At 42.0% G+C, this 15,893-nt stretch overlaps 1 protein-coding gene and 1 long non-coding RNA gene across 55 annotated transcripts in view; one reads left to right on the top strand and one right to left on the bottom strand.

Moving 5' to 3' along the window:
- LOC114604632 (uncharacterized) overlaps positions 1–15,893 on the bottom strand; it is a 105,939-nt gene that overhangs the window by 46,096 nt on the left and 43,950 nt on the right. For all 5 annotated transcript variants that reach the window (XR_013394259.1, XR_013394260.1, XR_013394258.1 and 2 more), the window contains 2 exons: positions 2,356–2,477; positions 636–771 (listed from right to left, as the gene is read on the bottom strand). This is a non-coding gene — a long non-coding RNA (uncharacterized LOC114604632). The remainder of the gene's footprint in view (positions 1–635; positions 772–2,355; positions 2,478–15,893) is intronic.
- The window catches only part of SORBS2 (sorbin and SH3 domain containing 2), a 157,756-nt gene that overhangs the window by 138,373 nt on the left and 3,490 nt on the right, over positions 1–15,893 (top strand). For 29 of the 50 annotated variants that reach the window (XM_077934258.1, XM_077934257.1, XM_077934256.1 and 26 more), the window contains 6 exons: positions 152–355; positions 3,752–4,558; positions 6,545–6,739; positions 8,749–8,856; positions 11,082–11,131; positions 15,694–15,800. In XM_077934258.1, the coding sequence (XP_077790384.1) occupies positions 152–355; positions 3,752–4,558; positions 6,545–6,739; positions 8,749–8,856; positions 11,082–11,131; positions 15,694–15,800 (1,471 nt within the window). The remainder of the gene's footprint in view (positions 1–151; positions 356–3,751; positions 4,559–6,544; positions 6,740–8,748; positions 8,857–11,081; positions 11,132–15,693; positions 15,801–15,893) is intronic. The other 21 variants (XM_077934261.1, XM_077934260.1, XM_028744943.2 and 18 more) reach the window with 5 other exon arrangements.

Here is a 15,893-nt window from a genome sequence, read left to right as displayed (position 1 = left end):
GAGGTGAGCTTTGGGGTTGGAGTTTTCAGGCTCGCAACTCTCACTCTTTGTCACTACACTACCCCCCACAACCTGAAAGATTGGGTGGTAATGAACATGTGATGCTTTGTAGAAAATTATCACATCTCAGCTTCCAAGTTTTGCCTTCCAGGGAGACAGAGTAATTCTCCTTAGACGGGTTGATCAAAACTGGTATGAAGGCAAACTACCAGGAACCAACCGACAAGGAATCTTCCCCGTGTCCTATGTGGAAATCATAAAAAAGAATGCCACCAAAGGAGCAGATGTTTCTCCTGTTCCTCCAATACCCCAGAGTTATTCCAGCGACAGAATACATAATTTAAGTTCAACTAAGGTAAGGAGAACTTTGATCTTTTCAAACATGTCTAGAATATTCCTATGCACAGACTCGAGCCAAATTAACCAGTGGAATTGGTACATATTTACTGAAACGATCCAGCACACAGCACTACCATACTTACAATACTTTCCTCTATGAAAACACAAATGCATAGTTTTTTGTTTGCAGTATTTATATCAAAAAAAATTCTCCCCATTGTGTTACCTTTATGTTTTAAAAAATGTTTCCTTTTTGTTTTTTAAAAAAATGATTCTCAGAGTTTGTTAGCACTAACCGTATTAAAGCCAATGGAAAGCCACTTCATTTGCTACCGTTTATTGTAAGCTGCTTCCACTTCGTCCAGTTTCTTGCTCCCGTAAATGCAATGTGGATTGGTCAAATTGAAGGTTCCTCTTTTCACATGTATAAACCTGTGATGAGGAAGAAGTTTGGTTCAGTTTTCAGGTTAAGGTGAACTTAATTAATCTGCACTTCCCAAAACAATGCCTAAACAAAAATGAAGCTATCCTTCAAAATTCACACTTCTCTGAATTTTGCCTTCTAGTTTGTCAAGCAACTGATGTGTATAAAAATATGTATAACGGGAGGAGATGTGTGTAGTAATGCATGTATTCTTTATAATAGCATACAACAGGCAATAATTATACTATCGCTTAGTAGAAGTGGCAGCAACCCACAGGTAGCTTTGAATAGACTGCCTTGGTGCTACAGAGGCATGGGCATCCTTATACAGAAATGTATGGTGCCAGTGCTGTGTGTATTTCACTGTCCTTTTTGTTGAGGACCTGCGTGGGCAGCAGCAACAGTTCATCAGAAATTATTCTGCAGTCCACTGATGGATCACAATCTATATCCTGTCCATCAAGCCATGTTTCTGTCCTAAAATCATATCTCAAATCTCCACTCTTGTAGTGTCAGATGTTGAACAAAAGAGGATTAACACTATGATAAACTATTTGAATGTGAGGTGTTACTGTCATTGTGATGTACTATTAATTGCAATTTCTCCAGCACTTTAATATGTGCAGGTGTCAGTAGGGTATTTTGCTAGTATACAGTTGCAGCTAGCAATTGGTGGACACTCTCCACCTAAATGTTTCATAACAAAAGAGAGAATAGACTCTCTTACTACCACCACCACCCACCATAAAATCTCTTCAATCCATGAATATATTGGATGTTAGTGGAGAACTATCACTTTATGTGTCATTGTTCATAATATTTTCTATCTATAGATGATTACTAGAGGGGTGCTAATTGAAAAAGCTTTAACATTTTGCAAACAGAATTCATTTTCTCCCTCTCTATGTGTCCAAAACATATGTCGACTAGCAGTTGAGCTCTTTCCATCCCCACTTCTCTTGTCTCTTCTGAGCACCAAAAATATAGTTGATGAACTCTTTTAATGTTTACCATGTAATCAGTTCAAATCATCCTCAAACCCAGAGGTTCTCATATTGTGGCCTACAGATCACTAGTGGTCGGCAAGCTCCATTTTTGTGGTCTACACAAAGGTTATATTTCAGTAGAGATCACCTGTACTTGGCCCTGCACCTGATTTTTCCTAATGACTGGGGTCAAGTCTCTTTTGACCATGGACAGATGTCTCAAAATAGCCAGGCTCTGGCCTATGACCCATGATCTTCATTTTTTTTAAATGCTGTTTACTTATTTTTCCCTAAAAATTACCAGTTAAAAGGACTTTTCTCAACCTCAGACACCTCATTTCCACAATACTGCACTGGTGGTGCTGAAGAGCTAAAAGGTTGTAGTAAGTAGTCATCTGAGGCCCCCAGCAATCATCAAGTTGTCCCTAATAATGATAAAATTGAGGACCATTGCTCTAACTGCATCACAGAGAAAATTATGAAACAATTTCCTCTCCTTGCTCACTTGCCCTTTGTCAGAAGAGCACAGAGAAGTGTGCACAGGCCTGCACACACCCTCCCATATATAGGTCCAAATGGCCTACTTGTCCCCACAACCATACATACCAACTGGTGCAAGCAGGAGTAGCCTGTATCATGGAAAGAGAAGAGTGGCCCTGTGGGATCTATATATGGCTGGTGCCCATACTGGCTGGGTATTTTTCACTGAGACCTGGCTGAGGGCAAGCCTGGAAGAGAAAAAGAGAATAAAGAGCTCTGCCAAGCCTCCTGCTCAAGGGTCACTGAATCCTCTTCCTTGCAAGAGTGTTCCTCAGAGTGGTATCCTGACACTGTGTCACCCCAGCTGTGGCAACAGGGTTGAAAAGAATGGCAGTTGGCTACCAGCTATCGCACGGAGCTCTGTCTCTCTCTTGCTGTGCAGAGAGGGAGAGGAAGGGGGGAAGGCTAGTGTGAGGTAGATAAAACCCTAGAGAGCTGCTGCCTATCAGTCCGGAAAATACCACGCTAGATAGACCAGTGGTCTGATGCTGTATAAGGTGCCTCCCTTTACCCCTAGAGTTGATTTCAATCATTCCAAGAATTATCTCAAAAGTTTTTATCTTTTCTTTTCAAATGAAGGTTTAATTTTAAGTTTTAATAACAAAAACTACATTTTCAGTATTTACTGAAGCAATGGATATCTACCGATGCAATATACGTATGAATCCCAACTCTTCCCGTTCTTACAAAAAGGACCTTTATTTTGCCAGAAGGAAACTTCAATCAATATTTAATTTTACAATATGATTCAGCCAATAAGGATATTCAAAATATATGGCTGTGTGTGTTTACAATTATTGTCTATGATGTGCAATAAGTAGCATCGGAATGCTGTATACTTTCGAAAGACATGTAATTATACGTCAAATGCAGTATGCAGTTGTATTTAAAATGTTTCTGCAAAGTTTCCATGTCAAGTGATGAATTTTTTTTAATGCTTGCACAACCTGAGATTGCCCAGTTGGTGTTAATATTTACTAGTATTTAATAGTACCCCAATCTGAGCTGCATTTTTATTTTTTTGACAGCACCACTCTGCTCTAAAAATAAGAATAGCCATGGTTTGGGGAATTTTGGCAATAACATTTGGACCGTTAGTCATAGGCTTACTAAAGGACAGTAGAGAGAACATAACTCTCATGGATCAAATTCACTTCATGAACTCAGTGATTCAGATCTGTCTTGATGTTTGACATTTAAGCTCTGGGCATGAACCTGATACAGTTTCACTTTTCAGATATGCTTTCTGCTCTTCTGATTCATGTGATAATGATTTCAGACATTTATGCTCAATGTAATAATATCCTATGGCTAGGAGATGTCATAGGGTGTGTGGGTGTGGGTGTACACACACACACACACACACACACACACACACACACACACACACACACACACCTACCTGAGCCCATTGCCTTTTTTCACTTTGTTTTAATTTCTATGCTTTCCCTTATTTCTCAAGTTGGATTCCAAAGCATCATCCCCTCCTCTCAGGTACCGATCCTCTCCTTGTCCAGATTCTAATAAAGGGAATCTTCAGGCTGTCACCGATGAATGGTTGTCACTGACTCTTGCCGTCTCACCTTCAAGCACACCTTCCCCAACTCCTCCACCTTTTCCCAAACTCACTCTTTCTGATTTAGAGGAACTTGGCACTCTAGCTTTGACAGGTCCGCAGAGCGTGCTGGGGCATTCAGATAATATCACTCCTCAAGTAAAGCATGGTCATTTTGTTCCAATTACCTCACCAAAGGCTTCCCACTCCATCCCCGAATCTCCAACTTCACCTCAGCCATTTTCTTCATCTGCCTGTAAATCACCTCCTCCAGCAACCTGGTTTCATGACAGCGTGCGTAAGCCTGTTACCAATAGTGTAAATCTGAGCGAAAGTAAATGTAGCAATTTCAGAGAGCTGAGAGGAAGCCTCACCAAGGAAAGGAAAAATTTCTCACAAACAACTCCGGAAGTTCAAGGAATAGCAGGCCCTGCTCTTGTTCTCTCCAAAGAAGACCCATTATTCAGAACCCTGACGGAGACTGACGAACCAGAAGAAGAAATCTGTGAAGAGCTGCTAGCGATAATCCAAGGGGGCCGGTCAAAATGTAAAGATTCAGGTTTCTACAGGCGTGCCCCTGATGTAACAGAACAACTGGCAAGGCTTCATATAGAGGAAGAGCTGAGTCATGACAATTTAGAGTCACTCATATCAGTTAAGAGAGAACCTATGATACCTTGCGAAGGGGACAGTTCACCAGATACTAAAAAAGAGGTATTTAAACTTCTTAAGATAAACTCCTACATTCTCATCATGAATTCAAGTCTTAACTTTCTGTTGTGTGTGTTTCTGCCTGCATGTGCCTTTCTAGTATAAACTGGAATATTTTGAGAACAGTAGCATGCACATTAACACACAAGCCCTCTCTCCAGTTCTTTTCTTTTGGAGATGGGAAGAAATGTCACATTGTAATTTAGTTTACCCTAACTGAATAAAGTCTCTCCTTCCTTCCTTCTGGAGCTAGCTGCCATTAGTTGTGGCTGTCATCAGGAATGAAAAACCATTGGTTCCTTTGATGGGCACTAAGTAGTTTGGCACAACTCCTGGTCAAACTAGAAGACATGCCAATGTGATCATACTTTCCTAGGGAGGAAGGAGTGTAAAATCTGTCACCCCCATGCAATTTCCCCAATACAAATGCTCCACCACCAGACCACAGCGGCCAATTTGCCCCAGAAGGGGAGATGCTATTTGTAGCTATACCATCTCTTCTCCTATGGCAAACAGAAACTTCTGGCTTTTAATAGATAATTAACACCTCTCCCTCTACAAAGGGCACTGATTCAAGTCGCACCACCATGGGTTGCTATTTATTCAGAGACACACACCTTTAACATGCCATCTAGTTTTGACTCGAAAACTTTACAGTAAGTCATTCAGGAAATGCCCATTTATTTATAGGTCACTCTCTTGTTCAGAAGTGACCAACATGTCCTCCGGATGTCATTGGACTAAAATTCCTGACAGCCTCAGCAAGCATTGCCAGTAGTCAGGTAACAGTAATCCAACAGCATTTGGAAGGTACTGCATTGGCTACCCTGATCTACTTAACTTGAACAATTCCCCATAGGTTTCTGATATAAAGGAAGCATTACCCAGAATACCCATTAAAGTTAATGCTGTTTTATACTTTATACCTACACATGGTGTGTATAACACTGAATTCCTTGAAATGTGAGCAAGCCACAAACAACTTCTGCTTACCCCACCACATGAAGGGTGAGGGTAGCCAGTTTACACAATCATTGAGCACAGAGCTTTGCTTGATAACAAAAAAGAACCATCTAGCTTTAGAAACTGCCAACTGGCAGCAGTTGAGTCTGGCCCCAGCGCCATTCTAATTAGTCCCTGGTGGTTCTACTGAATTTTAATCAAGTTGTCATAAAATGTTTCCCACAGTTTTACTCATAAGAAAAGGGGGGAGGATTTTTGGCTTGTAAGATTGTCTTTCGTCTAATGTTACATCTCTCTTAAGAATTTGTATGTAGCATCCCAGCTGTGGAACCAGCCATTTATAATGGCCTGCCCAGTGTTTGTTTTCCAGCATCACCACTGTGCACACACAGGCAGCAAAAACAGTGTGTCTGTTGTGGTCCCTGGTCACTTGCATTCCGCTTGAAGGGTTAGACTTGCTCCCAACAGTGTTAAAGCCTGAACCTGCATGGAGTGATCAGTTTGCATGACAAAACATGCTTCAGGCCCTTTTCTGAGAAGCAGAATATGCCTTCGCCACCTGCAAGAATGCAAGCATTGGCTATCCTTGTCCAAGAGAGACAAGGGCTGCAATCCAGCAAACATTTTCCAGGCATACTTGTTAACTCTACATGCACAAGCCTTTTCTTTTCCTCCCTGACCTTCACTGTAGACTGCTTTCTAAATGTGGGAGCATTTAAGAAGCAGCTTGCTGCACTGTGAGGTGCAGGAGCAGGGACCCACTATGCTAGGAACAGGGAGTTGCTATTCAAGTAAGCAGATAGGGAGCAGTCCTGCTGAGCACAGAGATCGATCCATGTATTTCCAATAACTGCATTGTCCTATATGTACTCAATTAACCCTACTGAACACAGCAATGGGTGGGAAGGTTGGGGGTGTCTCATTTCCTTTCACTGGTGGTGGTGCAGTATTCCTCTCTCTGCTTTATTGCTCCCTTTGTAATTGCTCTTCTGCTCAATTACTGTTGTCTTTCTTTAAATGTTTAAGCCAGCTTCACTTCCCTATGAGACGCAAGCACCTTCCACCTCTCCTTCTTGCCTTGCTTCCAGTCCTCCATTTCACTCAGCCAAAACATCTTTCTCTGAATGCGTTTCTACATCTTCCAAGCCTGCTGTCACCCACTCACCCCCTCTCCTTTCCAAACTGTCATACAGACAGGAGAAACATTCTCCAAAATTAAAGGTAACAACAATATCTGTTAGAATATGAAATGCTGCATGCTTTCTCAAATGCCTGACATTCAGGAAGCCTGGAGGTTAACCTAATAATTTAAAATCAGATTTGATGGTGACTAACATTTAATGACATAAGCATGCAGTCAGATCAAAATGTTGGAGCACCAAGTATTTAAATATACACCATTCACCAAATACTCCAATCTTCAATACACTGGTGCAACTGAGCAAAAGTTATGTCACTACGGAAATCAGTGCATCAGAATTAGGACATGCCAAACAATAAATATATAAATCAGCAGAGATAAAATTTTGGCACACAGAATCATTCATAGTCCTTACTTCCTACAATTTTTCTTGTCTAGATTTTGATTCCTCCTTAATACTACTAAGACATTTGCTATACAAATTTTTATCAGTAAGGACTTCATCCAAAGCCCTTCATCCAATCTTCTGGAAAATCACTATTGAATTTTATGGTGTGGACTTTTATCTACTCGGCCAGTATAAACATAAATAACTCATTAAAATCCTGAACAAGCTACCTAGCATGCATATGTATTTCTTACTCTTATAGCAAGCATATTCATTCCTATTCTTGAGAGCCAAATTACACTTGCCTGCCTGGCTTCCCAGTCAGTTCTAGGAGTACACAAAGCCAGGCTAGAATTGAGACACCAGCATAGCTGGGATCCCCATACACATGACAACTTACTAACTAGGGAGAACCATGGTCTTGGAAGTCCCGATGGGAATGGACAAGTGGAAGAGGCTATCACAGGCCTCAGATACCTTGCCATTCCTACCAGCAAACAGATAATTAGACGACTCTCTTTTTGATAACACACCTAGTCTCATAGGAAGGGACTCAGGAGGCCTGGGGCTTCTTGCCAAGTTGGTGGTGTGTCTCATCGTGAAGCACCTGGTTAGACTCGGCCTAGGTTGATACCACTTCCATATTGCTCAATTATAAATCATGCATAGCAACCCTTCTGAACTCACATACAGACATTTTAGATCAAAAGCATACCACACATCTGGAATCATGTGGGGGGAAGGTGTAGCCAATCTGAACTGAAATCTCATTATTCCCTTTCATTGAATTATGCTATTCCTACCAACACTGGTAAGCCACTCACAGTTTCATGGTCTATTCACAGATATCCAATCCACCATTGCAGGAATTCCTGCAAGAGAATATTATTCATGCACTGCTTATGGTGCTACAAATCCAGTTAGCATTTTAGCCTGTTCTATCATTAGCAGGTACTACAACTGAAACAAGAACTAGTGTAATGGCACTGAGAAATAATAAATCATTGCTTTTTGACACACACAAAAAATCACTTTGTAAGAGTGCTTTTGAATTTTGCAGAAGGAATGTGTGACTCACACTGTCTGCTTCAACACTTATTGGAATGTGCAAAGGCACTCTTAGAATCCTGTAATTGTTTGTTTATTTTTTCACACCCATCTTCTCAGTCAAGCTTTGGAATCTAATTTAAGGAGGCATCAGCTTCATCTCCCTTTCATATATCACTTCCTCTCTACTTATATTCACTCATGCAAAAGACACATTGAGATGCTTAGAATGCAGGTCAGATTTTCGCAATGATCTCCTTTTAATCTCTCGAGAGTTATAATGCCTCAGCTACTAATATTTTCCTCCTGGCTATGAGTGCTGTTTGCTTTTGAAGTTGCTCCATTATTAAACTTGAAAATGTACAGTGCTGCATTGTGTGATAGGATCTTCTTCCCCAGGTAGACTGGTAGGCATTGCAATTTTTAAGTGCTTGAGGACAGGGGTGGGTGGGGGGAGTGTCGAATTAAGGAAAATGATCATCATAGCTTTGTGACACAGTGGATTAACAGATGTGCATGTCTTTTTGCACAAGGGCATTTTGGAGATTTGAAAGCTGGTTTGTGCAGCTTGCAAGTGAGAATGATATGACAACAGTAAAATTGCCCGTCTAGAACTTTTAGATGAATTGACCCCCATGTTTATGGTTTTTCCAGGCCGATTTAAAAAGAGAGATATTTGTCATCGGCAAACCTCCTCGTAGCCCTGTTATGACAAGGAGATCTTGCAGCTCGCCAGTCAGAGGGCACAGCTATTTACATAGGGTATGGTACCATATGGCCCTGATATTGCCAGGTTTCCCCTAGCATAAGGAATTTGGTTTCTCATTGTGAAGTCTGGGGCTCACATGCTTAAGTAAATTCTCTTTAAAATGGAAAAGGCTTAAAATGGAAAATGGAAAAACTTCTCTTTAAAATGGAAAAAGCTTGAGTGATAAAAGTGTGGAGGCCACAGGAAGCTGTGCTTGATTTGGACCGTTCTGCTGGGGAATTGTAAATTGCAAGTATGTGTGAAACAGCCCTAAAAAGAAGCAATTTCTCTAACCAATCTGTGTTTAACTCTCCCTTCCTTCTTAAGTAGTTCCTCTCATTTCTAAGTATCTTACTTATGAGACCATTTGCAAAGACTAAATAAGAAGACCTCATTCGTAATGTCTATGTTGCTGTTCCTTGTTGTTTCCAAATGCACGATCGCACACACACACCAAAATATTTTGCTGCTATGGCAACATATGTTGCACTCACTTGACGCCATGCTTTTTCATCGCACTGATTCTCTGAGCTACCATCTGCATCAGCTTTTTCTTGCTTATTCACATTAAGCTGCATCCTCTATACAGTTTAATCTCTTATTATAATTGTCCATACTCTGTCTTTGAAAGTAATGTGTGTGATTTCTGCATTTTATGTACAAACCAAATGTTATACATATTTGAATCTAATCATTTTTGTATACATTACAAACTTCATTTATCTGAACTACAAGAGAAGGAGTCAGGGATGATCATGTTTGCATTAAGATGTTTATGTTTGAAAAAATGTAAGTGTTCTTATAGTGTTACAATCATGTACAGTTACACGGAAAAACTATTGGATGCTTATTTAAGAGGCTTAATTATTTATGAGGCTTGTAAAAGGCAAGGGCCTTTTACCAAGAAAGCTATATTCTTTTCTCATCAACCATTTGTTGACCATATGATCCCGAGACTTGATTACTTTGCTGTACTCTTGATAGACCCATCTTGAAGACTAGTTAGCGTCTATAATTGGTACAAATCATTGCAAGTCCAGTCCTGCAAGTCCAAGGACTACCTTTCTCTCGCATTTAAGATGGAATTGGGTTATACTGATCTGAAAAAGCTCAGACTACATTGTTCACTTCATGTCCATCATTGGTGGTCCATTCATAAAATCAGGATCCACATAAAATCAAACTATGAGACAGTTACATAAATGTACCCTAATAGCTGTTCTTTTGACCTGTGAACTTCAAGTCATGAATCCTAAACCATGGATTCTCTTTTATATTTTGAAAACTTCCATATTTATTTTGTTACACTAAGTCTGCTGGGTATTTATGTATGTTTACTTACCTTTCTGTTCAATAAAGGCAGTTTCTTTTATGTTAAAAATATTCAGTTTGTTTTTCAGAACTTTAATTAATGCCAATCCATGGTGGGAAATGAAAATTGCTTTTCAGCTTTTTATACTGGCATTGGTTACCATTTTCCCCTTAAAAGGCTACATGTTGATAATTTATCTGCATTCTTTTAATAATTTGTTTTTCTCTTTTCTCATTCCCTATGGGATAGTTTATTTTTGTTTTAAAAAAAAAACCTTCCACAGTCCTCTCAGAACTAGGCAGTATCATTAACAAACATAGCATGTGGTAGTTGCCAATTAGATATCTGAGAGTACTTTTGCAAGAATGTGGTATTGAGCAATCATAAGGAATGGCTGCTTGTTCGGTCAGTGTTATTCACACTGATTTGCTTTCTGCTTGTCTGAGGCTGCTTGTTTGGATTAAAATTGTATATTCATCTGTGCATTTTATAGACTAGCAGTATATATGACACTTAACAGCTTTCTTTGGCATGGTGATATTTATGCTGATGATAATTAAGGTTGCAAAAGGTGTTAAAGAAATCCTAGCATCTCCTCTTTTCTTTTACGCTTTGGGGGTTGGTTTGCTTTGCTTTTAGTTGTTTAATTTATTTGTGAAGCAGACAGCCAGTAAATGAGGCCTGCATCACAAATATCCTACTTGGCTCTATGTGCTTCTGCATTGTGACCTTTAGCTATTTGTTAAACTGTTTCTATATGCAGCCTCAGGACCAGTAATATGGGGAGGATTGTTGTTGTTGTTGTTGAGCACTTGGTGAGCTGTGCATGGTGGTCCTAGGGGTGCAAATTATATAGGACTGTGGAAAGCTATACCTGGATTTGTAACCATTTATACTCTTATTACATTTCAACTCATTTCATTTCAGCCACAGCGCCCTGTGTTTGCTCATGAAAATATACACAGTGGGGGGGAACCGTAAGTATTTTAATCTACTAAAGTTTTTATCTAAATGACATTGGTGAATTTCTAGTGTGGTTGAGTAGGGAGTATTTGCCATCCCAGAAGCTGTCTACTGAGGCAGCTTGCATCCCATGGCACAGCAGTGCATGGACAACATATGTGTAATGATATGGGCGGTGTTGGCTGTCCCTTCAAAACATGCTGCTATCTGCCTCTGACTCTCACCATTGACTCATACATAGACCCATGACCCATATTGCCATTCATTAAACGCTCCTAAAACTCAAAAGCTCCTGTTCATGCACAAGAGGCATAACATCAGCAGCATCCCTTTCAAAGTGAGTTGAAGTTGGGTTGTGCACTCTGGTCATGAACATATTAGAGAGCTTTTTCAAAACTCTATGGCAAGGAACAACTCTATGTTGTTATCTTCAGTCAAAGTGATATTGGGTATTAGGCAGAAGTGGGGAGATGCATGCTGAGCATCGCTGCTGGTTAGAGGCAAAGGGATGAAGTACAGGCTGCTCAGTGCAGTGTGAGCACAATGGCAAAGCCAATCTGCCACTGCATCTACACCACACTGAGCTTCCCCTGCCCCTCCCCATCTCAATAACCAGCAGCAACACCTGGCGCTGGGAAGCTAGGTGAGCAATGCACCACCTCACTGGTACTGTTAGCAGGGCTGGAAAAACTCTCTGAATGAGACCTTGGAAAGCTGCTCTGCCAGTCAGGAGAAACTGTACTGGCTAGATGGACCATTGGTCCAGCTAAGTAGAAGGCAACTTCATTTTTTGTGAAAATCTAGACAGACTTCATTTGCACATAACAATGCCAGTGGAAGTTGTGCAAGTTGTGTAGCTGGTGTATTGCATCATTTTATTCAGTTGCCGAAAGCTTTCCTTTTATAGCTCCTTTGGAGTGTTAAAATCTGAACATGTATCACCATTACTGAAAACAACTTAACAGTTGTAGTTGAAATTCAAGCACACACAAGTAAATGTCATGCTAATTAAGTTGTTACACTGAATATTCTGGCACCTCTTAGTGGTGACAGGCAACTTACAAATTACTGATCAAATCCACTTTTGGAACTTAATGCAATTTTAATCTCAGAAATGAGTTCTATTTCCAATTATGATGGGAAGTGAATTAGCTTATGAGATTTATACATAAATACCTCCTTTGTTGATGTGTTGGACATAGTACTTAAAGTAGGAAAAAGTCAAGAGTTAGCCTGCAAATGGTGTAAAGAGGGGGAGCTTTTGTATACCAACTGCTTAGAACCACAAATGGGGAGAGTGGAGAGTGCTGTTGCACTCAGATGCTTCTTGCAGGCTTCCTATAGGTTTCTGGTTGACCACTGTGAGAACAGAATGAGCCTTTGTTCTGACTTGGCAGGGCTCTTCTTATATTCTGGAAAGAAGACATGACTGGTTGTTCCTGTTCAACATTCTCGCTAGTCGGTCAATAATTTCTAACAATGAAGCATAAGATCTGAACACTCAGTATATTAGATCTATTTTACTTAGTTACTGCACAACCCTGTAACTTTGCTTAAAGGTACCCCTGCCTGTACGGGCCACTCGTGTCCGACTCTAGGGTTGTGCGCCCATCTTACTTAAGAGGCCGGGGGCCAGCGCTGGCCGCAGACACTTCCGGGTCACGTGGCCAGCGTGACAAGCTGCATCTGGCGAGCCAGCGCAGCACACGGAAACGCCGTTTACCTTCCCGCTAGTAAGCAGTCCCTATTTATCTACTTGCACTCAGGGGTGCTTTCGAACTGCTAGGTTGGCAGGCGCTGGGACCGAGCAACGGGAGCGCACCCCGCCGCGGTGATTCGAACCGCCGACCTGACGATTGGCAAGTCCTAGGCGCTGAGGTTTTACCCACAGCGCCACCCGCGTCCCTGTAACTCTGCTTACAGCATAGTAATAACAGCAGACAATAAAAAGAATGCCAGTGCACAATCCATCACAGTTGGGCACATTTCAGTCCATTAAAATTTAAATTCTCCAGAATCCCAGGATGGGACAGCCTTACTAGGGCTCGCTCCTATATACACATGCACCTTTATCTTTTAAGGACTGCATGAGCTCTCCATCACTTGTGTGATGCAGCAAGAGAGGACTCAGTGGAAATAGGTCTGGTGCTGTCACAGGCACAAACCAATAGGTGCCTTGCCCAGTTCACATTTCATCTGGCATTGGCAGATTGCTGAGATGAACTAAGGAGGAGGTGGTAGGGAGAATACATTTGTTTTCCCTAAGGAACAAATTATTACAAGTTTATCTTTAAGAAATGTAGTATCCACACAATAGATACTATGGCTTGGCCCTAAGGAAGTTAATTTAAGTAACTTCATGGAAGGAAACATTCCCTATCCTCATTTTCGCCATGCAGTCAATTATGCCCCCTGAAAGGATGGGCTAGGGAGTGTCAGGAGTCAGAATTAAGCGCAGGTCAGCAATAAAAAACATGGTGTCATTGCAGTTAAGTCTTTAGTCAAAGAAACCAAAACAGTGCAGGCCTAGTGATCCCAGCAACTCTTCCCTAGGCTTGGGCAATATATCACCCAGGACCGATATGAGGGTAAGACTGTGATGGTGGTTTCACTCAGCTAGTGAAACCACCACAGTTCCTGAGTCCCTCTGCTACCAACACAGCAAGGTAGCAGGCAGGACAGCTTGTTCCTCCCTCCTTTTCTTTAAAATGCTTGGCTGAGGAGCACGTGGCTGCCCTCACCTCAGCCAAGCAGTTTTATGGAGCCCCCAACCTGCCACCAGCTGGCATGAGCCAGTGGTGGGGTGGGGGGCTCCGTTAACTGCTCCTGCTCCCCAGCTGAGGAAGCATTCTTCTACTTGCACACAAGTAGGAGGATTAGGGATCTCAGGCTGATGTGTGCAAATAAGACCCCGTCACTCTAGCATGTGCATGCGCTGGATGAACAGAGATTCTGCTTCATGCTGCCTGGCTGAAAGGGCCATGCCAGCAAAGGCAAAGGGAGCCCTGATGACGGAGCCTGTCAGGTTCAGTCTCAGCACTCCTTCCATCTTCAGGCAAGGAAGGGGGAGAGCAAGCAGCCTCTTTCTCTGAGGAAAAGGAAGCCGCTTCCCTGCCCCCCCCCCTCCTTGCCAGCAAAGCTGAAGGAGCCCTGCAAACGGAGCCTGTCAGGCTGTGTTTGCAGGGCTCTCTCCATCTTGGGGAGCTGAGGCCTAGCTCAGCTGGGGGGTGGGAGCCTTCGTGCCGAGCAGCGGGCTGGGGCCAGCTGCATTCACCCCAGCCTGCAAATCCCTGGGGTAAAAGCACCTTAGCTCCTGCGCAGTGAGAGCTGAAGTGGTTTCACCCAGGGTCTCACAGGCTGGGGCCAACACAGCTCTTTCAACATAGTGATATATTGACAAACTGTGATGTTTGGCTGGTGATACACTGCAATGTTGAAAATCTAATATTGCCCAGCCCTAGTCTTGCCCCAATCAAGCAGCTGTGAGGACTGAAGGTCCCCACCTTTCCACCACTTTCTAAGGCTCCACCTCTGCAGGGTCTTCCCCAAGCAGTCGCAAACTGTGTCTGCACAAAACCAATCTCCGTTCTTTTCATTTCTCTGCATGTTCTAGGATACTAGGGGAGGGGAGCTGGTCACAAGAGGAGGGGTGTCTCCCTCAACTCTGCCTCTTGCCCAACCTCCTCTCCAGCCTCAGAGTCAGAACTTCTCTCTGCCACAGCCTCTTTCTGCTCACTAAACTCTGTTTTCTGCTTCGAACACCACCTCCCCCCAGTCTGCTCCTCCTCCTCCCTCGGACCATTCATTGTTGTCTCACCGCCAATCCCCTGGCTCTGGGGATTCCCCAGGTGGTGCCCCCCCCCACTCCTCTGCATCCAGCCAGTCCATGAGAGGGAGCTACTGGGGGAGGGGTGGGAAGCATCCCTTCCATGAACTAACTTATATTCAAATCCAAGATTAGTTTTTGATAACTCTTCCTCCTTCGGTAGGCCTCCCCCCCACACACATATACAAACTACTCATCCCACATTGTTCAAGAGAGTCCTCTGATTCTCCAGATAGACTTTGGTGGGTGCAGGTAGTTACAGAGATTAAGGGACAGGGAACTTCTGTGACCTTGGTGAAGTTAACTTACCTTAGGATCCAAGCCTCTGTGGAAAGATGTCTGGATTCCCTTGGCAAATTAGTAAACAACTGCCTGGTTATTATATGAAAATACAGTCATGTACAAGAGAATAGGAAGGAAGATATAGGGAAATGATCAGAGCTTAACTGTAGCCGGTTGACAAGCTAACCAAATAAATAGTAACAGATAGGTAGCCGTGTTGGTCTGCCATAGTCAAAAGGAATTTTTTTTGTTTTAAATAAATAGTAAGTTAGAATAATTTGCATTTCTATAGAATATTCAAGTGCTCAAAGTACTCCATATGTATAATGAGTTGTAGTCTCTACAACAACCTGTAAGCAACCTATTTTTAACTTCAAAGGATTATTATTTAACAAGCTTTTCCAGCTAAGTAAAAATGAAAGCTGCTCAATTTTTTTTCTTTAAATGCATCCATTTGTCCTGTTTAAGGTTTCAGGTTCTGTATAACTATACTCCTAGGAACGAAGATGAATTGGAGCTCAGAGAGGGAGATGTCATTGATGTGATGGAAAAATGTGATGATGGATGGTTTGTGGGTATGTTAATTTTAAATTTAGTAGTGCTCTAGGATATATGTGCTACCTCAGAGATTGCATAGCAGGATACTCTCAGTACTTTGTGGCTGGCAA

The sequence above is a fragment of the Podarcis muralis genome, chromosome 9 (assembly GCF_964188315.1).
Source record: "Podarcis muralis chromosome 9, rPodMur119.hap1.1, whole genome shotgun sequence".
NCBI classification, from domain to species: domain Eukaryota; kingdom Metazoa; phylum Chordata; class Lepidosauria; order Squamata; family Lacertidae; genus Podarcis; species Podarcis muralis.
The sequence above is the reverse complement of the archived record's forward strand: the minus strand, read 5'-3'. Positions and strand labels throughout refer to the sequence as shown.